We start from the raw sequence: 26560 nt of genomic DNA on the forward strand, positions 1-26560 counted from the left end.
AGCTCCGGTGTCCCTGGTTCCAGGTTTCAGAAGCCAGAGATAAGAGTTGGGTTTATGACAACGTTAATGATGCTTAACGTTCAGAAGCCCTCACTGGTACCTAATTTTGTGTGCATAGTTAGGTCCTTTTTCTTGAAGAGGATTCCCCAAATTGTATAAGCTTCACAACTCCCCAGAACAGGGACCTGACCTTGCACACAGGCGATGGGAGTGCTAAAGTAGGAATGATGACGTGTGGGGCACCGGAGGGGCCCAGCCAGAGGCCCCCGCTCAGCGCTGCCTTCTGGTCCTGCAGGAACACAGGCCCGGTGAGGCCAGATCCTCCCAAACTTCCAGAGAAGCCAGACACCCAGGGCTTGCTGTGATTTCTCGATATTTAAATACATTGATAAATATTTCAAATTGAAAAACACTGTGTGGACAGAAACACAGGCTACTGGTGTGTCCTCTCTGCTGATGGCCCCTGCACACACCCCACTCTGATGGCTTGTGTGATATCTCAGTTCATGTCGGCCCCAGGAATAGTTCACACAATCCGCAGTCCCAGACGAAGAGCGTGAGGCCAAGATGACACTCGCCGCTGGTTAGTGGAGGGCCCCTCGTAGCCTCTGACGCTGCTCTCAGCCAGAAACAGATGAAAGGAGCTTCTCTACCACCTCCCACCTCGCGGTTTTCTTGGTGCACATGAGTGCTCAAGCCACCAGTGCTGGGAACCCTGGGGCTCAGACTTGGGGGCCTCTCACCAGGAAGGCTGCGGGTCTGCCTGAGCCCTGTTTGCCAAAACAAGGGTGGCCAACTGTGATGGAGCAGTAAGTAAGTCCATGGCCTCTGGGTCATCTTTGCCTTTGTCTTTCATATTCCTCCCCCGATACACTCGCAGCTTCTTTGCTCTTTGTAGGAGAAGGTTGGGAGTGGAATGGGAACATGTTTGCCCTGCCCTGTTACCCGCTTGCTGGCTCTGGGTTCCTCCGGAGCATGGCAGCCAGCCATTCTTCCTTTGCAGTGGGAGGCAGTCGGGCCATGTCTATTGGAGCCGACTCCACTGGTCCTCCCGCTCTGGATAGGGGCCTGGGTGTGAGTCCCCGCTGGATGACCTTGGGAACTTACCTAACCTCGAGACCATTTGCCTTGGGACCTGCCTCTGTTTCTGGCTTGGCCTCTGAAGCACAGGGTGGGCAGGTGCTTGCTCTGCTGAGCTGTTGAGTAACCCACGTGAGCTGAGATCAGGTGCCCCCCAGGTGCGGCTCTGCAGGTAGCCTTGCTCAGGGATCCTCTCAGGGTTCGCACTTGTCACAGAAGCACAGTGATTGTGCTTAAGCAGCGGAATAAACATCTGTTTTCACTTCTCTCTTCCAAAATGCTTTCTGTTTGTGTGTTAGTGGTACAGTCACGGAACATTTTCATTTTCTCTACAGCTTTTTGCTGGTTAAGACGCTTTCACCAAGCTCCGTAAACTCTAGGGTCTCTTGATAACTTGTGGAAAAACCAGGCACTGCTCCAGGGTTTGATGAAGCCTTTCTGATGTGAAGGATGGGAATGGGAGTAATGCAAAAACAGTTCATTTTTTATTGTCAGGAATTCCTAATTTAGCAATGGCTTTTTAACTTTTTTCAATAAGTGATAGATACATTTTCACGGTTCAGAATCCAAAGAGCACAAAAGAGTATATGATGAAAAATTTCCTTTCTACCGTGTGCCTTTTGCCCCCCAATAATCCGTCTTAGAGGCAGTGAATGCTTCAGTGTATATCTTCTTCCAGAGACAATTTGTACGTATACCAGCAAGTACAGATGCAGGGATTACATGGCCTGCCTTATATTAACATGTACCTTGCTTTTTCCCTTTAAAAATAGTTCAGAAAGTGCCCCCAACCCTTTAAGGTTGCATATGAATAGATCATGAATCCTTGGGTTGTTTCAGTCTTTTTGTGACACTTTGCGTTGTTGAAGCCAGTATTTCATTTCAACATGATAACGTACACATTTCAAGTGCTCAGTGACCGCGTGTGGCCGGTGGCCCCAGTGCTGGCCAGCACAGGGCCCAGCCTTTTGTCAGGAGGTGAGGGGTGTTCAGGTCCTCAGGTCTTGCTTTCCCCACTCACACTCGGCCCCTCTTTGCCTCTCTCCCCATCAGTCTTCTCTGTACCTCCTGTTGTGGGGCGCACTGGATACGCCTCTGGGAGTGAGGATCCTGGTGACTTAGAGTGTGGAGGAGGCCAAGAGAAGGGAGGCTTTGGTAACAGTCTGTACAAGGTCACACTTGACTGTTCTTTGTGAGGGCTGTTTTGTCTGTTTTGTCAGTTAAATGGGTCAATGATCTATCTTGCCTCCAAAACCAATAATGCTAGTTTCTTGTGGCCTGGCATCCGCCGAGCGTGTGCGAGTCCAGCCTCTTGGGGGAGCTGCAGGCAGGACCTGACACACCGTTATTTTTCACCTTCCTTTGTCATTGGCGTCCCATATCTTCACCTCTAAGTTGTGACCTACTGAGACAAGAATAAATATTTCACACGCCATGGGATAAGTGCCGCTGTGAGACCCTGACTCCTTTTGCTCCAGGCTCTTTTGCCTTCTTCAGGCTTTTGGGGGTGAGGCTTTTCCCTTCTATTGGGTGTGGCTTAACATTGACAGCCCCCAGAGTGTATTTCCTGAGGCCTCTGCAGCATTACTGTAAGATCCCTCACTTGGGCGTTATCAACAGGTCTCTGGTGGGGCTGGCGCCGACTCGTGTCACTGTCCTTCAGCCCACGGTTCTTGAAAGCCCTGCTTTCCATTACAGGATGCTGGCTCAGCTGAGGGCGTTTGCACCTGGGGACAGTCACTCCCAGCTCTCTAGAGCTCAGTCCCTGCGGGGAGTGTCTGTGAGCCAGGTGTGTGCGCAGGTCCCCGCGCTCAGTGCGTAAGGACCAGCGCCTCGTTCAATCCTCATGACTCCCCTGGGAGGCAGGCACTCCTGGCTCCTCTTTCAAGGGAACTTCGAGGGCAGAGGGAACAGCATGTGAGACAGTGCCACGAGCAGGTGGAAGCCGTTGAAGGGATATTTGGGGGCAGGGCTGGTGTGACCCATCTTTGCTTTCAGGACATGGCCCTGACCTCCTTGTGACCTCTGTGCGAAGAGACAGCCTTAGCATCAGGGTAGAAGCCGTTGGAGTTTTGCAGGGGCCCAGGGCTTGTTGGATCACGGAGCTGTGGCTGAGGGACAGCTGAAGAAAGGTGGGACCAGCACGTGTGGGTGCGCCGGGCCGTCTGTGCGCTAGGATGTGTGTAGGTCCTTACAGAGGCGAGGAGGAGGGGCGGGAGTGGGGCCGGACTGTGGCCGTATGGGGCGAGAGATTTGGGGTTAACCTGAGAAGAGACTGAAGGTTTCTGAGCATGTAGGTCTGCCTGTTTTTGTTGTTCAGTATAGTTGAGACCCTCAGAGAATATTCATTGAGTGATGAGGCCCGGTGGGTTGTTGAGGGAGCCTCCAGGAGGTGCTTCTGGGGCAGGACTCACGGAGGCTTAGACACCAGAATTAGCCCCTCAGGAGAAGTGCTGCCACCTGCCGTGTATCTTTGAAAGAGTCTTGAGGTGCTTCCCCTGCAGTCGTCACACACACATCCCTCCCCAGCTAAGGAAGGTGGATCTGAGTGGATTTGAGTGGGCACCATGGAAGAAAGGCTAGTCCAGAGTTAAGCCATGCCCTCCCAGTTGGGGTGTCTGTAGGGGTGAGGGTGCCGGGGTGGCATGTGTGTGCCTGTGTGCAGGGCAGGATCCATCATTCAGAGTCCTGGTGGCTCTCGGGGAACCTTGATGTGGACCATTTTGGTACGACGGTCCTTGTGGCCTGTGGATTGGAGTGGGACACATCCAGACACGGCATTGATTACTTATTAGCCCTTGGTGGTTGGATTCCCCTCCGGTGCAGGTGAGAGTATCCTCCGTCCCAGTGTTTTCCTATTCCGTCAGGGACTGAATTGAGGTCAACAGCTGAGGTCCCTAACGCTGCCACTAGAGGAAGTGTCTGTTCTCCATGTAACAAAGGATTCTAGCCCTCCCACCCAAGGGCCTTTTACTGGGGATGCAGAACAGAGGGGTCCTGATGACTGCTTCTCACCCCAACTGGCAAGAGTTCTCAGGCGCCGTCACTCACCCCTGCCGGCTGCCTCCCCCCAGGAGGGGTCAGGCCAGGGAAGCAGGTTGTGGTGTTCTGCTCTGCCACCTACCCCACCCCCCAGCTCTCACCTTCCATTGCCTCTTCTTTCCAGGGGAATTCCTACCCCAGCTCAGAGGTTACCTCTGTTTAATTCTCAGTGCTGGGACTTGATTTGTCCAGATATGTCCCTCTTGCCTTGAGCCTGCGTCGATACACATGTGTGTGCCCCACCGTTGGAGGCAGCCCACTCCCACTGGCCTTGGGGTATAGTGGGGGTCCCATCCTGCCTCCTTGTCACCAGGCTGTTGCCTCTCTCGCAGACGCATCCAGTGGCTGCTCCATTTGCCAGCAGACACATGTTGAGTGACCTGCTGCCTGCTGGGTAGAATTCTGGAATGCAGGGGTGACTCTGCCCTACCCTTTAGGCTACCCCACCCCAGGGGAAAGGTGTGTGGAGAGGGGAAGAGACAGAGCACATCCAACAGGCGCAAAATAACTCCTGAGTGTTCTAGAAACAGCTGGTCTGGGAGCCTAAGCCTGGAGGCCGGGCTGGTGGCAGCCCGTCAGGGAAGGCTTTGCAGAGTAACCCCAGAGTTTAGTGAGGACTTGTTAAGCTGGTGGTGGGACAGGTAAGTATGAAATAGTTAATACAATAGGAAGCTTGACTCACGTAGCCCGTGTTCTACCAGAGGTGGTGGCTGTGACCACTGCCTTCCCCAGGGCACGAGAACTCTCTTAGGCATCTGAGGGCCCAGGCTTGGGCTAACACTGTGGTCACAAAGCTCATGAAGGGACAGCCCAGGCAGTCCACAGACGTGTCTTCCCTCGGGCCCTCCTGGCCGGGGGAGGAGCGGTACCACTTTCAGAGATCTGGTCAGGAAGACAGCACAGGTCCCTGTTAAAGGGATGGGGCGGGCTGTGCTCTCATGGCATCCGGCCCCTACTGGGGTTGGGTCCTGTGATGGGCAGAGGAGGGTCCTTGGCTCTGCTTGCCTCCTGGGCCCAGCACCCAGCTCCATGCCTGGCTCCCCGCAACCCTCCACCTGAAAGGGGAGCAAGGGGCCGGAACCTTTCTCTTGCTGGGCTCCCTGCTCCCTGTGCCGACACAGCAGCTGAAACTAGGGAGGGATTCCTTCAGCTCAGAGCTCCTGGTGCTTGTAGTGACTTCAGCTTCTTACCCACAAAAAATAGAATATCCAGAGATACCTTTTACAAACCTTTCGAAAGTCAATGGCCAATCATGTATAGCTTAAGCTTTTAAACTAAAAATAATTATGCAACTTTGGTTTTTGATAAACTTTGTCTGCACTACATTTGTATGAAATTATGAAGCCTTAGCAGTGGACGGAGACACCAAGGTTTCTGTTTCTCTTGGTTCACCTCCTGCTGGCCCCAGCTCAGAGTCAGCACCACCGTTTACGCTCAGGTGCCCAGACTTCTTTTGAGTCTCCCCACACCTGGTGGCTTCTGTGTGGTTCTCTACTGCTACCCTCTAGCCCCTCAGCAACTCCCGACCCCCAGAGTAAGGCCAGGGTTCTTTGGGAGGTGTCCCCCTCATTTCTGGCCCCTCCCTTCCTTAGGTGCATTTCGTTTCCTCACCTTTTGCCCCCTACACCCAGTTTGGTTCCTCAGAGGCACCTCCTCTTTAGCAAAACGTGAACCATTAGTGAACACAAGTTCTGGGTGCCCAAGTTCTTAGAATCCTTCTGGGTGCCCGAGGTTTTAGCCCGGTTTTAATTGCATTAGTCTTTGACCACTGGCCAAATGTTGGATGCTAAACAGGTTGGGCCTGGGGACACCTCAAAATTCACTTCTTACAAATGTAAATAGAAATTGCCTTGGGGTATGGAACCACTTCTGAAATGGATTCTGTTACAACCACAACAGACAAGCAAGGACAAATACCAAGAAACCTTTTTTGAAAGTTTTTGTAACTTTATTTTGAAATAATTTCAAACTTAATGAGACACTGCAAGGAAAATGTGAGGAACTCCCATATAACCTTTACCCAGATTCACTAGCTTTTGACATTTTACTCCATTTGCTTTATTCATTCTGAGTGTGGTGTATATTCTGTATAAGTGTATAAGAATTTTTTGGAAGCATTAGAAGAATCACTTGGAGCTATGATGCCCCTTTCCGCTAAAAATATCAGTATATTTCCCAAGAACAAGAGCATTCTCTTGTTACCAAGCTCAGGAAACTTGATACTAACCCAATGCTGTTCTACACCATCGTCTATGTTCAAATTGCATCAGTTGGTCCAACAGTCTGGTCTTTATACCTTTTCCCCCCGTTGTCCGGGATATGATACAAGATCCACCCATTGCATTTAATCACTAGGTCTCTTTAGTCTCTTTTTAACCTGGAAAATTCTTCACCTTTCTTTGTCCTCTGGGGGGAAAAAAAGCACCTAGAAGTTGAGAATTATGTTTTACTAGAGGACATTACTAAGGACCGTAGCCCAGGAAGGCAGCCTCTGGATAACTCTGAAGGGACTGTTCCAAAGAGATAAGGGAGGAGCCAGGATATGTAGGAGTTTTTGCTGAAAAACAAAATCAAAATGGAAAAAAAAAAAACCTATTTAGTTGAACATCAAAAGATTACTGCTAATCACAAAAAATCAGACATCGCAAGGTAATGGTTTTCGTTCTTCCCTATGTATGACGAGACTCAGGAGTCTTGATTGGTTGAAATTATTCCTTTAATAGGAATCTAGGGCCAGCATCCCGGTTTCTTCCATCCTGAGTCCCCTCAGGGCGCACTGTCGGGTTGGCTGCAGTGGCTGAGAGATGGCAGCAGCATTCCTTGTTTACCGGAATGGCAGGCAGCATTTTTTTGTCCACCTGTGTCACTGACATTTTTAGAGTCAGAGTCATTGTTTCATAGGCTATCCCCCAGAATGGGTGTGTCTGCGTTTCCTCAGGGTTAGATTTGGCAATGCATTTTTGGTAACACTATGGACATGGTTTGTGGTTCCCAGCCTCAGAGCAGGCCACACGTGCTGTCCGACCTGACACTGCGGATGCCAGCTCTGATTGCTTGTCTAGGGAGGTTTCTCCACTGTAATGTCATCTATTTTTTGCCTTTGGAATTAACGAGAAACTTGTGGGAGAGACTTTCAAACTATGTAAAAATCGTTTTCTTCATCTACCTTTCCCCCACGTGCTTTATTAATTCCTAACTCCATCAGTCTTTCTTACTAGGGTATACTCTGAGAATTTTCCTTCCTCCCTCTTTTGTGGATTTGTTTTTATCCACATCCATTTGGGCTCGTGGATTTCTGTCTTACTTAATGGTTATAATCCCCTGTTCTGATTACTTATTTTGATGATTGCATTGTTTCAAATTTAGCCAGGGAGACCCCTTTCCATCTGGCTGCTTGTCCCCGTATTACTTTGAGCACTTTCTCTCTAGCACAGAAGATGCTTCATGCTCATCTTACACTTTTCAGTGAGCCCTAGAAACCTTTTTTTTTTTTCCTTTGGTTGGTTTTTTTTAGCAGGGGAGATAATTGGGTTTATTTGTTAATTTATTTTTTAAATGGAGGTACTGGGGATTGAACCCAGGACCTTGTGCATGCTAAGCACCCATTCTACCGCTGAGCTATACCCTCCTCCAAGAAACCTTTTGTATTTAATGAATGTACCAATACAGTGCATTCCAAAACATAGTTTATTTGTAGTGCCATTTGGGACTTATTACTGTTATTTGGGACGTTTCTTTACATGTTGTTGGGAGAGAAGGCCTTGTAGCTTCCTTTTTACTTAGAGTTTCTGTGATACATTAATAATATAGATTTACCTTGTAGATAATTTGAACTAAGCTGGAGGTTAAGTGCTAAAGCAACCGTTATCCTTTAAGCACTGATTGTGTACCTGTAATTTTAATTTGTATAATCATCCTTGTTAAACATAGGGAAACCGAGCCTCAGAGAGGTTAATATACTGGTCAGAGTCACACAGCTAGAAAATGATTGAGCCAGGGTTTCAATTCAGTTTGTTCTGACTTAAAAGCTCACTTTTTCAGATATACTTTGCTATGCTAAAAGACATTTCCTTACTCTAAATTACAGAATTTGTACATGAAATCATTGAGTAACAAAAAGCTTACTTATTGTGATTCAAGGTCTGTTCACCTGCTTTTAATTCTCTGTCTACGTGAAAACCAGATCTGAAGAGTTAAAGTCTGTGGCTCATTACATTGTTCTCTCAAAGGGAAGTCTACTTGTTTTCGTTAGAGAGTGATTCGGCTATCCTAGGGTTTCTGTGAATGCCCAGAAATTCCCTAACCCTTTGTTTTCTTCCTATAGGAATTTGCTTGCTAGAAAACAAAATGCAAGACTTGACAAACACAATGACTTGGGATGGAAGTTATTTGGAAAAGCACCACTCCGAGAGAATGCTCAGAAAGAGTCAAAGAAAATACAAAAGGTATGCAAGATACAAAAACACAGAAATATGCTGTAGAGCATGTATTTATGAACTGTGCAAAAATGACCGTTACTGAGGCTTTGAAACTGGAAAACTTTATTTTAACTTGCATACTAAGTACTTAAAATTTAAATCTGTCTTCAGAATGTGGATGATTGGAACTTTTTTCATTTCTTATAACTTGTAACATGCACATAGGAAAGCTCAATCCAGAAGAGCTGGGCTTTAGATATTTATAAATTGAATTTAATCAGTTTTTTTTTTTGGTTAAGAGTTGCAAATGTGTTTATCATCAAATTTTTATTAATTGTGTGTGACATTAAAGAATTCTCCCTCTCTGATCCCGTGAGTTTCTTGGGACTTAATCCTTCCAGGGCTGCCTGGGACCAGGATGGCTAGGGCCATTGATACCCAGGCTTCCCTTTGCTGGCTGAAGCTGCCCACATGTCTCAGGGGGAGAGGACGGGGCTCAGGGCCAGGCCAGGCCTGTGTTATCTCATCACCACTGGGCTACTTTGCTCCCCGTGGAGGCAGTGATGCCAGCCGCTGGAGGCCTGTGCGCGTCTTGTCAGGGAGGGGGCTCAGCACAGACACAGCAAGGCCAGGGGGTGTCTGTGGCCTCAGCAGCCCTGACTGTTACCACCTGCACCTTCCGCTCGGCCCTGAGTCCCAGCCATCCTCACAGTCTTCTGTTTGCCTGGTGCTGTGACATTGCCCCCCAGCAGCCTCACCCTCCAAGCCTTAGACGATTGTTCAGTGAACACATGTAAGTGCCAGACCTCGTGCTTGGCCCTGGGGTTAAAGGAGTAACTTGGCACCCAGGCTCCAGAGCAGCCCTCTGGTGAGGAAATGATCCCAGCGCAGGTGTCGAAAGGGCACGTTGGGCCTGCTGGGCAAGGCAGCCCGGAAGACTGAGTTTAAAGGTGTGACAGAGAATTAATAATAGTGGGGATCATGTAGTGAGTGATGACTGTGTACTAGTGTTGAATGAGTCAGCATTTGGGTTTCTAGTTCATTTAAAACCTACAGCAGCCTTATGAAGAGGATACTGTTATTGTCTTCATTTTACCAAAGACGCACTGAGACCCAGACTGAGTGACTTATGCAGCTCAGAAGGCCCTCCCTGCCTCTCTGTTGGAAGGGACGGGCAGGTGATGGGGGGCCTGTGCAAAGGGGCTGTGTGCAGCGTGAGCCCAGAGAGCAGTGAGAGGGGGCCTATGATGTGATGCAGTGTGCCCAGAACCTGTCTCTAACTGATGTCTCGGGGGAGCCCCTGAAGGGTTTTGCTTGGGTAGGGAGTGATGAGGTGCACCTGGCAACAATGTGGCTCTTGGACTAGTCCAGGTGAAAGAAAGTGGGGTCTGGTGCAGCACTGTGGTAGTTGTGGGGCTGCAGAGTGTTGCGGCCCCTGTGAGTATTAAGCATGTTAGATACGGGGGTGCAGGGCATGGGGCAAGGCTTCGAGTACACGCTGGGCTCTGACTCGGACAACATGGGGGATTTGCACAGATTTCATTTTTTATGTCTTTGCAGATTAAATATGTTTTGAATGTTGTTTGATGTTCCTTATAGCAGTTGTCTGCACCCAGGATCCTTGCAAAGTAAATCAGTGTTGGAATTCACTTTTATCGTTAGTTACATTTTGAATTTGAATCACTTATTGTGTAGACTTACTAAAATAGCATACAGTTAAAATATGATGAGTTTGTATGTGGAGCTCAGCTATAAATTTCTTAGGAAACTCAGAAGCTAAGCTGTTATAAAAATTTTAAAGAAATTAACACTTTTCAGGAAAGTAAACATTTTACTAAATAGATTTTCCCATGACTCTTAATGTCACTAGCATCATGTTTGAATTTCTTTGTTATCTTTGTGGTACCCTATTTTTTTTAAGGTGAACACGGATTATGTTCTTGAACTTAAAGGATTTTTGTGAAGTGAAGTGACTAGGTCAGCTAATTATGTGGTAACACAATACTGCAAAGAACAGGACCATCTGGCTTCAACCATCAATAATGAAGGATGTAATTGTACCTGAATGTGTCATCCAGTCCTGCCTGTGTCCTATTTGCTCGTGCTTTGTGTCTCTGGACCTCTCATCTCTCATCCTATCCTCCCCACCCAAGCTGGCAAGGCCCAAGAGGGGTCCAGAGCCAGGGACCTGCCCCTTTGAGGAGGTACTGTGCACCAGGCTCAAACTGGGGTCACAGGTGTCAGTTCACACAGCCTCCCTCCCCACTTTCGAGAGCCCATCGCTAGGGCAGAGTGTCTGGACTTGTGATCCCAAATGGTGAAATAACTCTAGAACTAAAGCATAATTAAGATACTTAGTAAACCCCAATTCCTTTTCCTTTTCTCTTTGGAAATGTTTTTTATTACTTGAGAGAAGTAGCATCACGTAGTGATTTTAAAGCATAGACTTTGGAGTCAGACTGACGGGTTTGGGTCCCAGCTCTGCTACGTTTTGGCTCTGTGACTTTGGGCAAGTTCCTTAACCTTTCTGAACTTCATTTTCCTGCTCTTTAACATTTGGGGAATAATAATACCTACCTGCAAGGTGGTGAGGACTAAGTGAGTGAGTATACACCAGGGGCTCAGAACAGTATTGAATGTCATGAGGGTTGGAAGGGGTTGCTGTTATTATTGCCTCCTGCGAACAAGAAATGGAACACGATGGAGGGAATGGACCTGAGCCCTACATAGAGCCCCTCATTTGCTTGTTCCACAAACACTGTGCCATGTTGGGGCCAGGTCTTGTACTGGGCACCAGAAACACAAAAGTGGTTTCGGGGGGCACGCCTCAAGGAGCCCATGGTTGAGTTGAGGGTCCAAGTATGCACATCAGCAGAGATCTTTGGAGTTGCAGGCTTGGGTGTGATTTCCAGCTTCATCTCTTCTTGTTTAAGTGTAAGACCTTAGGCCAGTGATTTCTCAATTTCCTCATCTGCAAAATGGGCTTTCTGATTCCTACTCACTGGATTGTTATAAATTAAGAGATAATGAATATGAGTATTTTTGCCCAATGCTTAGCATAGTGTGTGGCCCAGAGTGAGTACTCAGGGCGTGGCTGTCATGACTGTTTATTGATCAACAAACCCGGTAAGTGGACGAGGCGCTGTGTGTAGTTTTGCCCAGGGCACTCGAGGGCACATCTGACTTCACTCTAATGGGGCCACATTCTCTCAGTTTGGGCCTTCTTTTTTGGTTGCCATTTTTAAGTAAATGTTGAAATGTTACTTTCAGTTATCTTTTCAAATTTCATAAGAATTTTGAAATGTAAGTAGTTTTCTGTCAGCTTACATTATGCTTTCAGTGAGATTTTCTTTCTAGGAGAAACAAAAATGACCAAGAATAACTATGGGAATCACCGGTAGTTCTCAGGTTGTGGGCCCCAGGCTAACATCCTCACCTGGGTGCTTGTTAGACACACACGCTCTCAGGCCCCTCCCCCAGACACGCTGAAACAAACCCTGGCGCTGATACACAACAAGTTGTATCATAACAGATGCTCCAGGCGAATTCTAACGCACATTCAGATTTAACAACCACCGCCACACAGGAAGGAATGTTGGCTATTGGGAGGAAAATAGCCATTTACGCCCGCAGAAAATTAAATAAAGGGCCCACAGTACACCACATATACATTTTGGCAGTTGCTGGTGAACTGGAGGAGCTCTTGAGAATAAGGATGGGGAGCATGTATTTGAAGAGAGGCGCCTTCAGGTCTCCTGTCCTCGGGCTTGTATGACCAGGGCTCTGGCCAGATGGGTGCTGATGATGATGCCGTCTCAGAAGTACAGTCCTTTGCCTTGTGAATGAAGAGGAACCATGGTCCTCCTCTGTGTTCTGCAAATTTGGGCCGCTGAGTGGAGGAATCCCAGGATTGTAATGAAGGGCAAGACTTATTTGGCCCCTGCCTTCATTGCAACTTCCCCGGAAAAGACGGATTTGAACCAGTAACGCTATAGATAACTGCAGCTGTCATGCATGTTGCAATGGAAAAATAGCGTACATACAGCCACCCTGAGACATTTTTGTGCCACTGAGCACGTTTCTCTGAGGCTGGTTTTTCAGGTGACTGCCAGTTGCCAGGTTCAATGGGTATTTCCCAGCCCTTGTCCACTTCTCCTCTGCTCCTTGGGAGCCTTTCTTATCTTGGCCTCCAGGTCACCACATGCTTCCTCCTTTTCAGTTTCCATTACTGGGTGCCCTTAGATTCCCAGCCCTGTGAACACCAGCATGCCTCCCGGGAACTTCTCTGTCTGTAGTTGCCCTCTGGGGAGTCTCTGCTGGACTCTGGCTTTAAATGACAACCAGCCAGGCCTCAGCCCTGAACTCCAGATGCAGGCATCCAGCCTACGGGACAGCTCCACCTGGACGTCTGACAGGCGTTTCCTGTTTAACAAGCACTGAGCTAAACTGATTTGCTTTTTCCGACTCTGTCAGACCCTTTCCCTATGCAGCTGTCCCCATTTTGGTAAATCACAGCCATAGTCGTCTTTTTCAGGTCTAAAACTTTAGCATCGTCCTTCACTTCTCTTTTCTCACACCCCTCTTCCAGTCTGACAGGTGTTTTGTTTTTGTTTAAGCTCTGTAGATAAATCTGACTTGTGGTCAGTTTTGAGAAGCACTGACTTGCTAGGAAATTTTGAACCTCTGCTCTAGTGAAGTCATGTGGATAATATCTTACTAAAGAAGTCTTACTGGGATAGCCTGGCAGGAGGTGGTTATGGCTTAATGGTCCCCCAGTTGCTCAAGTTATTGGGAAATGGGGAATGGATTCCTGTAGCTAAATTAGTAATACTTACTTCTTGGTTATATTAATATGTGGAAGGTGTATAAGATATTAGCAAATAAAGAAAAAGAAGACACTTGGAGTCTTAATGCCCCCAAGTAACCGTTGTTTGCATTTTGGTATTTTTCCTTTTGGTAATTTTTGCACTTAAAAATTTTTTTTAAAGAAAAGACTGTTTGAAAAGTAAAAGTGAGTCTCTGTCGTCTGAGCAGATGTCAGAGGGGCTCAGGGCTGCAGACATTTGGGGATGCTGTAGAACAGAGTTTGTGATTTTTTTAGACAACACTATGTACATAGATGTGAGGGATTGGCACTATTGTCAGGGAAGAGAAGGAGAAAGTTTAAGTCCTGTTTGGGCTCTGAGGCAGCTGCTGGTTGTGGCAAGGATAGTTGCAGGAAAGGACAGGCTTGCAGGTTTCATCGTCCTGGATTGAAAACACATTGTCCTGGGAGCAAAGATAGTACATGTGTTTGGGTTTGTATAAGCTGGAATGTCCTGAATGGCCTTCTGGAATTTCAGCTCAGCACTGAGATGTTAAAAGAGAGAATCCCAGAAGAAGGCAAATCCAGGACAACTTACAGTGATACTCATTCTCACTTCTGGGTTCTCAGAAAATCATAAATCATCATAAATTGTGGGAAGGATGAGCCTGGGTGGTCAGTACAGGTGACTGGCCTACAGGTGACTTCTAAAACAATTTCATTTCATTTAAAAATGATAAATTCCTTCATTTTTATCACCCCATATGCCTTTGGAAAATGAGTTTGAACCAGTTTACAAAAAGATCAGTTCCCAGTTGTGAGTAAGAAGGACTAAGCACGCTCAAACCTGTCTCTCCTAATGAATGCAGTGATAAAACTTGAACTTAGTACACGAAGCAGCAATTTGAGATTCTGAAAAGGAAATAGTAGCAGGTGGATTGGGGAAGAAGACGAGAATTGGAAATCCTGCTTGCAACTGTCAGTCTCCCGCCTTCTCCCCTACTACACTGTGTTCTTGAATGGCAGGAACTGTGTTACAGTGTTCTTTGAATCCCCGGCAGGAAAAAAAATCCTGCTGAATTGATTGAGTTTACTGTTGTTTTTCTCCTCTAATATCCCCCGGCTTGATGCAGGGCAGTAGAAATAATGGCTGAATATGCCCCAAATCTGACATAAATCTACAGATTTGGTGGGTGAGGGGGCCCAGTGAACTCCAAACAGAATAAAGCCAAAAAAGTCAGTGCCCAGACACACTGTAACCAAATTGCTGAAAGTAAAGACAAAGAAGAAAATCCTAGAAGCAGCCAGAGAAAATGCATTACTTACTGGGGAATGGCCATTTGGGTGACCGTGATTTCCTCATCAGAAACCGTGGAGGCCAGCAGGAAGTGAAAGAGCATTTTTTAAGTGCTGAAAGAAAAGACCGATCAACCCCAAATTCTATATCCAGCAAAAATACCCTTTAGGAATGAATGTGAAATAAAGGTCTTTTCAGATGAAGGAAGACTAAGAGAATTTGTTGCCAGCAGATGAAAAAAAAAAATCACTAAAGGAAGTTTTCCAGACAGTAGGGACATTATACTAGAAGGAAACTTGACACATCAGGAAGGAAGAGGAACAGAAGTGGTCAGTGTCCAGATGAGCACAGCAGACCCTTGTTCTCTTATGAGGCTGTGAAATATGTTTGGCTGAAAGCAGGAAGTAAAATGTTGTGTGGGGTTTTCAGTGTACCTAGATGTAATGTATATAATAAATAAGATAAAGGAGGAGAGGATGTGATGGTAAAGCTCTGCATTCCACTTGAAGTGCTAAAATACTGATTCTAATTAGATTGTGAAAAATATATATTGTAAATCTCACATCAACCACTGAACTACACAAAGAGTAAAAAACATGATACATTAAAATGGAATTCTAAAAAAAGTTCAGAAAACTGAAATCAAGGCAGCAAAGAGGAAATAGAGGAAGGAAAAACAGAACAAGATGGTAGGCCTAAATTGAAACATACTAATAATTTACCTTAACGTAAATGGTCTGAAACGCCAGTTGTGTGTCTGAATGCCCAATTCGGACAGATTGTCAGGATAGGTTAAAAAATAATGACCCAACTATATGCTATCTGAAAGAAATTCACTTCAAATATAAAATATATAGTTAAAATTAAAGGGTAGAAAATGATACACTACCATGAGAACACTTATCAAAATGAAGATGGAGGAGATATATTAATATCAGAAGAAGTAGACTGCAGAGAAAAGAAAATTACCAGGGATAAGGTGGGATGTTACCTAATGAAGACATAATGATACTTACTGTGTGTGTACCTAGCAACAGAGCTGCAGAATCCACGGTGCAAAACCTGACAGATCTGAAACAAGTGGATAAGCCCACTGTTACAGCTGGAGTGTCAGCCCTGCCCTTTAGACAGTAATTGATAGGAGTATTGACAGGATGAGCTAGGGCGTAGAAGAACTGACCATCGACGAGTCAGGCTAATGGACTTTTAGACAACACTCTCCCTTTCAGCAAGAGCACAGCACACATTCTTTTCAAGCACGCATGGATGTTCCCCAAGATAGACCATAACCTGCATTAGAGAAGAAAATAAATCAGAAAAGATTAAAATTACACCAAATATATTCTCTAACCACAATGGAATTACACTAGAAAGCAGTGACAGAAAGACAAGAAGAATGTCTCCCCAAATTTGGAAATTAAACAAATTACCCACTTCTAAATAAATCTTGGGACAATTAGGAAGTCACAAGGAACATGAGAAAATATTTTGAACTGAACAAAAACACAATATCAAAATTTGTGGGATGCAGTACTTAGAGGGAAATTCATAGCATTAAGCCAGTCACATTAGAAAAGAGAGAAGTTCTCAAATCTAATTTTCTGCCTTAGGAAACTGAAAAAGAAGCAGGTAAACCCAAAGCAAGAAAAAGGAAGGAAATAATACACATAAGAACAGAATTGAATTCACTGAATTGAAAACAGGAGAATTAAGTCAGTAAAACCAAAAGCTGAAATGATAACAGAATCAATCGGATTCTAACAAAACTGACACAAAGACCCAGATTACCAACAAGAGGAATGAAAAGGAGATACCATTACAGACCCTGCAGAAATGAAAAGGATCGTAAGAGAATGTCATGAATAACTCCATGTACAGAAATTTGATAACTTAGAAAAGATGGTCCATTTCCTTGAAAAATCACAAATCACCAAAACCAATCCAGGACGCAGTAGATAACCCACATTGTCCTGTAATTCCTAATGAAATGGAAATTGTATCTAAAAACCTTCCAGGAAAATCAGTCTCCAGGCCCAGAGAGGGTTTCATTGGTGAATTCTACCAAATATTTAAAGAAAAATAACACCAACTTTAGGAAAGGGGGGGATACTTTCTGGCTCATTTATTACCGTTTTATTACTAGTATTACCCTGATACCAAAACCAGACAAGTACAGGACAAAGAAGCAAATTGGGAGACCAGTATCCCTTGTGAAGAGACATGAAATCCTCAACACAATATTAGCAACTTGAGTTCAGCAACACATTTAAAAAACAAAAAACAAAACCAAAAAATCCCCACATGACTCGATGGCACTTATCCCAAGAATGCAAAGCTGGTTTAGTATTTGAAAAATCAGTCAGTGTAATCCACAATATTAACCATCTTGGGCACATCTCAGGGGTCTTATCTGACTGTAGGACTCCAGTCCCAGAAGTTACCTGCCATATGATTTTCATTTACATGACATATTTGAAAAGATAAAGCTGTGGTGCCAGGAGTGGTGCACCAGGGAAGAGCGTGAATGAGATTGGGGGGGGGGGGCGCGACAGCAGTGTTCTCTGTCTTGATTGTGATGGTGGCGGCTTCAAGACAACTAGTGAATGACTCAGTCAGTCAGTTAGGGTACTTTGGATCCAGGATTTCCACTTCTAGGAATTTATCCTACAGATGAATTAGTGTGTAGGTAAAATGATGGCTGTATAAGGGTATTGATTGCGAAAGATTGGGAGATTACAAAGAAGATTGGTTACAGAGATTGGAGACCATCTGAATGCCTGGCAGTAAAGAATTGGCTAAATCCCTGAATACAGTGCGGACCTTAAAAAAGCAAGTTGAATAACCATTTGTGTATCAGTGTGCTCTGTGTGCATAAAGATACATGCACATGCTTGTAAACGCAGTTACTATATCAGGAAGGCAATTTACAAAGCTAGTAATCATAGAATTGCTTCTGAGAGGGGGACCTACTTGGGGGTGAACTTGGGGGAAGGGGGACCTACTTTGACTGTAACACTCTTTTGTACGTTTTGAATTTTATGTTCGTGTCTACTCTTAAAATTTTTTTCTTAAAGTGTGCAGAATGATGTTGAGGAATTTGGGCAAAGGACAAGATAAAGCCAGAGCCTAACGGATACCCCAGAATACAACTCACAGATTCTCATGTGACTCCTAGAGGCACACTACATACAGATTTGATGCTGAGCTTCCTAGTGGCTGGAGCAAAGAGGGGAGCGATTACACAGCTGGTAGCGATCCAGAGGAGAAAGCTGAGCCTGTTCTGGGAGCTTTGGCTTGTCAGGGTGGTAGGTGATAGCCTGTTTGTACAGGATCAGGACCTTTGGGTTGAGGATGAGTCTGTTAGGAGATTATCTCACAAGTGTCTAATCTCTATTAATTTTGGAGTTTAGAGAGGCAGGAGGTTGAGTACATATTAAATTTCTACATGATGCCTTTCTGGAAGAGAGGGGAAAGGGAAATGGCAGTGTGGTCATTAAATTCGAACTTTGTTTTCATTCTATGGATAGATTGTCTCCTACCGTTGTCGTGGTAACAGTTAAGTTATTCTGAGAAGTTTAACTCTCTTACCTCAGATGCCTCAATGTAAGCTGAAATTCTAGTGCATAGTGCTTAAGGTTTGCTTATTTTTCCTAATGTGGAAGTGATACATTTCCCGCTTAGTCTGAGAGGGCTGCATTCTGAGCCCACTTTGAGCCTACCCATGTGACTCCCAGGAAGAGAGAGGAGTTGGAGACAGGAAACGCACAGATCTTTACTGGGACTCTAACGACACTTGGGGCCAGAGGGGTCACGGGTTTGGGAAGGCAGGGGGCCAGGGAAGGACTTTGGGGTCAGAGAGCCCCTTGTCTGGTCTTGGTCCTGTCGCTCACAGTCAGTTGTGTGGCCTTGGGCTGGCAACTCTGCCCCTCTGAGCTGTGATCTCCTCCTCTGATAATGCGCGTCTTGGGAGGGCTCCGCGGGGTCGAGCGCAGGTGTCCAGGGGCAGCGGTTGGCGGCCCCTGGGAGCTCAGTGAAGGTCAGCGGTTTCTCTCGCTCTAGTCTCCCCTCATGGCTACACCTTTACTCTCATGGGTGGACAGAATTTTAAAAAACAAAACAGAAACTTTGCTGCAAGCATGTTCAGTTTGTTTTGGAAATTGCAGTTGGCAAAATCAGTCTTGGACTCCATCTGAAATGGCTTAAAATTGTTTTCTCCATTATAAAAATAGTTCATGAAAAAATACCTGTAAAACACCCAAATGACAGAGGTAGGCAGAGGCAAACAGGGACGCTCTTCACCCGAGACTCCACAGCCCCTTCCCGGTTGGAGTCTGACAGGCCTTTCTCTGAGCCAGGTTACGTTTGAACACGTGTCACTCGTGGCCATACATTTGTGACAGAATGTGCACTCGTGGCCATACATTTGTGACAGAATGTGCACTCCCCTCTGCAGTCGGGTGGCCTGTTGTGCAATCTGAACCAGAAAGGTGCATTTCACGGACGTAGCTGAATCGAGGCAGCGTCCTCGGGAGACTGGGGAGGTGGCCTCTGCCCTTCCCCGCGCAATTTAACGTGTTGGTATGAAAACACGAACAGCCAGAGAAAACCTCTTTCACATTGATCTAATTCCCAGTGAAAGACTGAGATTTTAAAGTATTTTTTAATCTCTAAGCACTGTGGGCGCGGCAGGGGAGACACTTCTTGGGCCTTGCAGGGGTCGCCGGGCACCGGCCGGCCGGCTTGTCCGGGGCTGCGGTGCACGGCGCAGGGCTCGGCCCGCGCTCCCGGGGAGGCAAGCCCAGCAAGCGCCCCCGTGGGACTTGGGGGAGCCTCGGACTGGAGGGGAGCAAGGCTATTCACCTTACTTTCCTTTGTTTCCTCTAAACCTTCCTTTTAGTTACTTGTCTAAGTTGAACTCAGAATGTTACTTACCATCTTGGTGGCGTGTGTAATCACTTCAGGTGGAGTGTTCCCTTTGTCGCCAGAAGCTCCACGGTACCCCTGAATTAATGAGCTACATTTGTTCCTTGGTCTTATGCCTGGGTCTGATAGCTAATGTGGCCTTAGGGCCAGAAAGGGGGCACTGTTTTGGGAAACTGAAATCTTGGTTCAGAGGCAGCACATCAGGGGAGTTGACAGGAAGAGGCTCTGGAGCCAGGCTGCCTGGGTTTAAATCCTGCCCTGCCACTGACCAGCTGTCACCTGACTGGGGAGGTTACCCCGAGCGTTAGTTGCTGTATCTGGGAAGAGACGGAGGTGGGGGAGCTGATGCTGATGGTGCCAGTATTTGTTTCCAGTTGCTCCTATAATAAATAACCACAAAACTCAGTGGCGTAAAATGACTTATTCTCCTATAGTTTGGAGGTCATGAGCCTGAAATGAGGCTTCCAGGCTAAAACCAAAGTGTTGGCGGGGCTCCGGGAGAGGATCTGTTCTTTCTCTTCCAGCGTCTAGAAGCCGCTGGCATTCCTTGCCTTGTGTTTGCATCACTCCAGCTTGTTTCCATTGACACATTTATCTCCAGGGCCTAGAACAGTACCTGGCTTCAGTGGATCGTTAAAACATATTTGTTAAATGGATGAATGAATGTCAAAATTTCAAAACATACCACTTTGTAGACTTTATACTTATCTCTATGACAACATAGGCATTTCCCCATATCATTAAATATTCTTGCATGATCTCATTTTTACTCACTAAGTCATGGCCTTTCTGTAACTGTATCATGATTTCCTTAACCAGTCTCCTAGACTGGGCCCTGAAGTCCTGACTTCAGTAACCTTTTGTTCCTGTGAAATCTGTGGTCTGTAGCAAGGCTGGGTTCAGCCTGTCTGTTAGGACGCTGCATCAAATCACGCCGTCTTTCCTCCTTGACCTCAAAGGGTAGAGACAACAATGTTGTAGATTAGTCAAATAAGCAGATAAACCCAGCGTGCTGCCGGAGGTACAGGAGGCCTGGGGGTGAGCACTGGTTAACTCAGAAACTTCAGGAGGAAGAATCCTTTACAGGTGGATGAAGATGGAGGTAAAGTCTAATGCCAGCTCAAGGTAGAGAAAAGGCTCTGTTAACTTATCTTTTTTTTAAGTTTCAAAATGTAGTAAAAGTCAACCTGCCATCGCATGGTATAATATACAGTTAAAACTTGGTAAGTGGTACTCAATTCTAAAATACTTGCTAGAACTATTGTTAAAGTAACTTGCAGGTTACAATCTGCCAGAAGAGATAAGCAGTGTGTTTTGGTGAGATCTTAACATGTCTCTCTCGTATTCAAGTTCAGTGAGCATGTGGGCCAGCTGCTAAGGCATGTGCAGCAGTAGTCGTTGGTGGGGGGCATCAAGCGGCTGAGAACCCCACCCCTCTGTGAGAACGGAGCTAACTCCCTTGCAGCTGTAGGAGTTATTTTCAGAAAGTCACCAGTAACCCATTGGGCCGGTCAGCTTTTGGAAACCTCAGATTTCTGTCATAGGACCAAGCACTCCAGTAGTGTAGTAGTTGTCTGTCTGCTGATCTGGGAGAGACTCGAGGGCAAGGACCTTATTCATCTTTATTCCTGGGGCCAAGCACCTAAGTGCTCATTTGGATGGTTGAAAGCAGGATGGACCAGTGATGGATTCCACAAATGCTGAGTGTCCCCTCTGTGCCGTGTACTTTGTTTGCCTTCAGTGCTGAAAAGTCTGTAGCAAGTCCCCACACGTAGAGGTTCTGCAGTCTCTTGAGGGAAATGAGTGTTAATCAGAGTTGTGAGTAAGTGCTGCGAGGAAACAGAACCGGACGCTGGGAGAGAGACCGACAGGGTCTTGCTATAGTCTGCATGGCAGGGCAGGGAGCGTTTCTGTGGGGATGAGATCTGAAGGATTCATTGCCAGCCTTCTTACTGGTTTATTCCCCTAGTGAAGAAGAATGTCAGACCTACAGAAAGGTTCAAAGAGTAATTTAACGATGAACAGCTGTACGTGCTCCTCTCAGACTGAACAGTTGTTGACATGTTGCCACATTCCTTCTTATTGTGCCTCTTTCTAGCTTTAAAAAATGGAATCATTTGACACTAAGCTGCAGATATCATGACATCTTACCCATAAATACACCAGCATACAGCTTTCTACACAACCATGAAGGTGCTATCACACTTCAGAAAATTATCAGTAGTTCTGTAATAGCATCTGACCATGATGGTGTGCAGACCAGGTTCATGCCCAGATCATGTCCTACTTTCCCTCACTGCACCGCACTGCTCTTCATGAACCGGCATCCAGTCAGGTTTGTGCGTTGCCCTCAGTTACTTGTGCCTTTGTTCTCTTAACATAAGTTATTCTACTATTCTTTTCATGACATTTACCTTTTCTTAGGACCGTAAAAGATTCACTTAACACATTGAGCAGATGTGTTAAGTGAGTCAGTTAAATGAACCACTAAGATGGCAAAATTGATTCCAAAGGCATTTGAAGAACTAGGTATTTATGGGCATAAAAGCAAAAAAAAAATTAAAATAAGGTTGCTAGGTTAGATGTAAACAAACAAGCAAACTCCTAGGGATAAGAAAACGTAATCTTTGCAGTTATCTTTTCCATTGGACATAAACCCACAAGGTAATATGTCACGTAACAGTTTCTGGGCTCTAATCGAGTGGTAATAGCACAGCACATTCTCTTAGAGAATTACATACACCCGAGGCAGGCATGCTAACAATGCCCAGGGATAAATTGAAAAGACACCCCTCCCCTGTGCTTTTGTCTTATTTCCACATTTTGAATGATTTTTCTTAACAAGGCTTTCCCTAATACAGCCAGAATCAACCTCTCCCCTTTAATCCTACTATTTTTTTTTAAATTGCCTTATACCATAAAGTTCACTCATTGTGTATGTTCATGATTTTTAATAAACTTGTACAGTTATGCAACTATCTTTGCAATCCAGTTTTAGAATATTTTCATCACTTGAAAAAGTTCCCTCCTGCCTGTTTGCAGTGGCTCTCCGCTCCCGCCTCCAGCTCCAGGCAAACATTAATTTGCTTTCTCTCTAGAGATTTGCTTTGTAAAGAAATTTCATATAAATGGAATATGCATATTATCTTTTGTCTGGCATGTTTCATTCAGCAGTGTTCCTGAGGCTCACCCATGTGGTGTCCATGTGGCAGCGAGTATCAGTGCCCCTTTTCATCGCTCTGTAGATGCTGTTTATCCAGCCCTCACTCAATGGGTTTTTGGATTGTTTTTGGTGTGGGCTATTATGAATAATGCTGCTGTGAACATTTGCATGCAAGTCTTTTTGTGGATGCATTTTTTTAAATTTCTCTTGGGTAGGTTCCTAGGAGTGTGGTAGATGTATATAAACTATGCAAGAAACTGTCAGATTCTTTTCCGAAATGGGTGCAACTACCAGTGACTTACAAAAATTCCAGATTCTCCACATACTCAACATCACTTGTCATTGCTTTCTTGATTATAGCTTGTTGGACATTGTAGGCTTCTGAGTGAAGAAGTTTCTGATGGCAACCTTGTAATGCTGTTATCTAGAAAATCAGCTGGAGAAAGCCTGGTACTCATCCTCTGGGGACTGGTGAATTTCCATCACAGGAGAATCCCGTGTTGTCTCAGACCATTTGTTCAGCCCTTGGACATTGGACCCATGGCTGGCCTGAAATAAATTTGACCTTATACAGATTTTAAAGACTTAAAACATTGAGATATGATGTACAAACTGTGGCGTGCTCTCATCTGCAGTAAACTATTCAATTAGCTTTGATGAATGCTTATCAAGATAATATTTTATCGCCCCCTGTACAGTTTCTAATGCCCCTTCCCAGTCAGTCTCCCAGAAGCAGTCACTAGTCAGATTCCTCCCATTGTGTGTTTTCTGCGTGCACCCTGGCGTTTTGATTGGACTGATCTTACTGTGGAAAACACGTGAACCGCAGTAGAGTATAAGGAAGAGAGTAAGATTGCTCATAATCACCCCACTCCCCAGAGGTTACCAGTGTCAACATTTTCTTGTAATTCCTTCTGGTTAATACGCATGCTCTTTAAAAAAAAATCTCACAAAGCAGAGCTTTGGCGTACGGTGCTCGGTGTTTCGCTGCTCGTTTTTGGAGCGTATGTTTTCAGGTACGAAACGTGTGTGCTGAGAACGCAGCACATCATGCTGAGTGTGCGCATTTAGGCCGGCCCGGTTCGGAGCGGGGCTGGGCATCGCATCTCTAGACTCCGCGCCTGCAGGGGCTTGTCCAGTGTCCTGAGGGCGCCGGGCGCTGGAGGGACGCCCCCCACCCGGGGCCGTGGGGAGCCGGGGTTCGCGCGCCAGCCCCGCCCCGGGCCCGCCCCGTTGCCCAGCGTCCCGGCGAGCCAGGCCTGACGCGCCGAACCGGAGTCGCGGATCGGCTGCGCGGCATCTGCGCGCGATTGAGCGGACTGCCGCCCCCGCCCGCCGGAGCCGCCGCCCGAGGTCCCGCCGCGGAGCCCCGCTCGCCCGCCTGGGCATGGAGCCGCCGGCCGCGCGCCTCTGAGCCCCGTGGCGTTCATGGTGAGTGGGGCCGGCCCGCCCGCGCCCTCCGAGGGGCCTACCCGCCCATCGCCGGCCCGCGGGCCCCTGCGTGGGTGCGCCGTGTGCATGTGTGTGTGTAACATGCCTCCGTTCCAAGGAGCTGAAGCTTGCATGTACCGCGGTGATGCTCCCTTCTCCCTGCCATTCTTTGTCTGTGATTCCATATAATTTCCTGACAGGGTTGAGTTTTAATGGGCACAGTGGGAGACTGAAGAGAGAGAGCCAGCTCATCCTAATTCCTGTCTCCCAAAATGGGACTGCAGCCTGTCTTCAGATTGAGGTCAGGCCAGGCTGGGCACCCCTCTTAGAGGCCTAAATGGCATTCATTGCCCGAGATCCTGGGGGGAATCCTTTGTACGGAGATGAGGCTGTACCCTGTTTGCTCCAGGTCCTAATAAGGTGGTCAAATTGCAGCAATAACCAGCCTTATTAAAACCCACGGATCAGTTTCAGTGCATTTCATTCACCAGTAGACGGATTAACTTCTGTGTTCTAGATGTATTGTAAGGAATGTGACAATTAGAAAGGCCTCCCGAGAGTTGCTGTCCCAAATGCCAGCGTTTCCGGTACCCTAGAGAGTGCAAAGACTTCAAGTATGAGGACCCCTCCTGGGATTCTAGGGGTCCTTCTTACTGTGAGGTCAGCCTCATTGGTCCCCAAGACTGCAGTCGTTTGGAAGGCCAAGTGTTTGTCAGACCTGGTCAGGTCCCTCTTCTCTGCTAAAAATGGCCACACAAAACACATCTCGTCCCAGATTCTAGAACAACGCCCCTCTCTCCGCAAAAGTTGCTTGTTACAAATGACAAAGTGAAACCAGCTGCACACTGGGCACTTCACTGTCAGTCTTCACAACCGTATTAAGTGCCCCTCTTAATGGGAAATACCGCAAAAAGTAGTTTTGTAGTATTTTTGTAGTAATACAGTGACAGTAATACTCCCTGTTATTTTGGGGGGCACCTGCTATGTGTATTATATTAACTCACTCTTATTTAATAGAGGAGGAAACGGGCTTGGAGGGGTGAAGGGATGACCTCAGGGTCATGCTGCTGGTGTTGATTGTCTGGAGGTGATGGTTAGACCCAGGCCTGCTGCCAGCCCCCAGTGCTTCCCCTGCAGGGTCTTCAACCTGGGCCCATGTGGTTGCTGTGTTGTCACTCAAATTGATTCCTGTCAGTCTTTTAATAAGTATCACGTGGTGACCTGCCATGCTTTATTCCAGACGTACCTCTAAAACCCTCTGGTTATTTTAACAGGCTAATCTTGATGCTGTTGAGTCAAAGGCTTAAGCACAGGTTTTCACTGATGACCCTTTCTCCTTGTAGCTGGCACAGATTCCCAGGAAGCCAGGGGGCGTTGCTGGCCACATTTGGGTGTAGTTGGTTATCTCTTACAACACTCTTCCAGTTCTGGACGTAGCCCTGACACCTCTCTTGTCGTCTTACCAGGAAGTCTTCCTTTTCACTGTTTGAGCATCTTGATCTTTTCTCTTCCTCTTAAACAAATGTCTGTCGAGGTAGGCTTCTTTTTTTTCTTTTTTAACTGGCAGATCTTCCGCTTAATTTAGGATCTGATGCCGTATCCTCATCTTCAGCACTGCTCAGATCATGCACACGAGACAGCGCTTGCCATCGGATGTGTCTCAGGGCTCATCACACCTCACACTGTTTACTTTCTGGCTCTGCACTAAATCTCCCTGTCCCCAACTCCCACTCGCTCTTGGCTTGTCCCACCAGCACTGGGTGGCTTGTTATTGAGACCATAAAATCTAGGACCAAAAGGCTTTGGCTCAGCATCATTCCCTATTTAAAGTGCTCCTGCTAACCCACAAACAGGCCTGCCCACCGTCATCTCTTGGCTGCTACTTGTACTGTCAGGGTGCCTCTCCCTCATGGTTCCAGCGCAGACCTTCCCTGTCCTTTATCTGCTCGGATGGCACCCTTTATGAGATGCTTTCTGTGATTCCCTCCAGCCATTAGGCGTCCTGTCCCTGGGGCCCCTGCAGCATGTGGCTTGCCCTCTTGTGGCATTTTTCATTATCTAACTTGGTCTCATGGCCTCTGCTGGCATCTTACTGCCCCTACTTCAGTGAGCCCTTCAAGGCTGGGGTCTGCAGTTCTCCTAAAGTGCCAGGCCCCAGGCGGCTGCTTCACAAATGAGGTCCTTTCCCTCAGGTGGAGCTGAGACTGTTCAGCTGCCCTGGCTTACTGCTTGCTTACTGCTTTTTCCCAAAAGCCCACACCCAACAGCTTAGCCCCTGGTTGGGTTCAGTAGGTTTGTTTGTTGCTGTCTCTCTGCTGTTGGTCTTATCTTCCCAACAGGATACGAGATAAACTACTCTGGGCAGGGACTGTGACCTGTTCTAAATTAGTGGCCTCCAAAGT

General features: G+C 46.6%; 1 protein-coding gene across 4 annotated transcripts in view; it reads left to right on the forward strand.

Moving 5' to 3' along the window:
- The window catches only part of TBC1D14 (TBC1 domain family member 14), a 94799-nt gene that overhangs the window by 34299 nt on the left and 33940 nt on the right, over window positions 1-26560 (forward strand). For 3 of the 4 annotated variants that reach the window (XM_072946593.1, XM_072946579.1, XM_072946587.1), the window contains exon 3: window positions 8447-8567. In XM_072946593.1, coding sequence (XP_072802694.1) covers window positions 8447-8567 — 121 coding nt within the window. Of the gene's footprint in view, window positions 1-8446; window positions 8568-24021; window positions 24159-26560 lie in introns of those variants that run through there. The other variant, XM_072946595.1, reaches the window with a different exon arrangement.

Source organism: Vicugna pacos, chromosome 2 (assembly GCF_048564905.1).
Source record: "Vicugna pacos chromosome 2, VicPac4, whole genome shotgun sequence".
NCBI lineage: Eukaryota > Metazoa > Chordata > Mammalia > Artiodactyla > Camelidae > Vicugna > Vicugna pacos.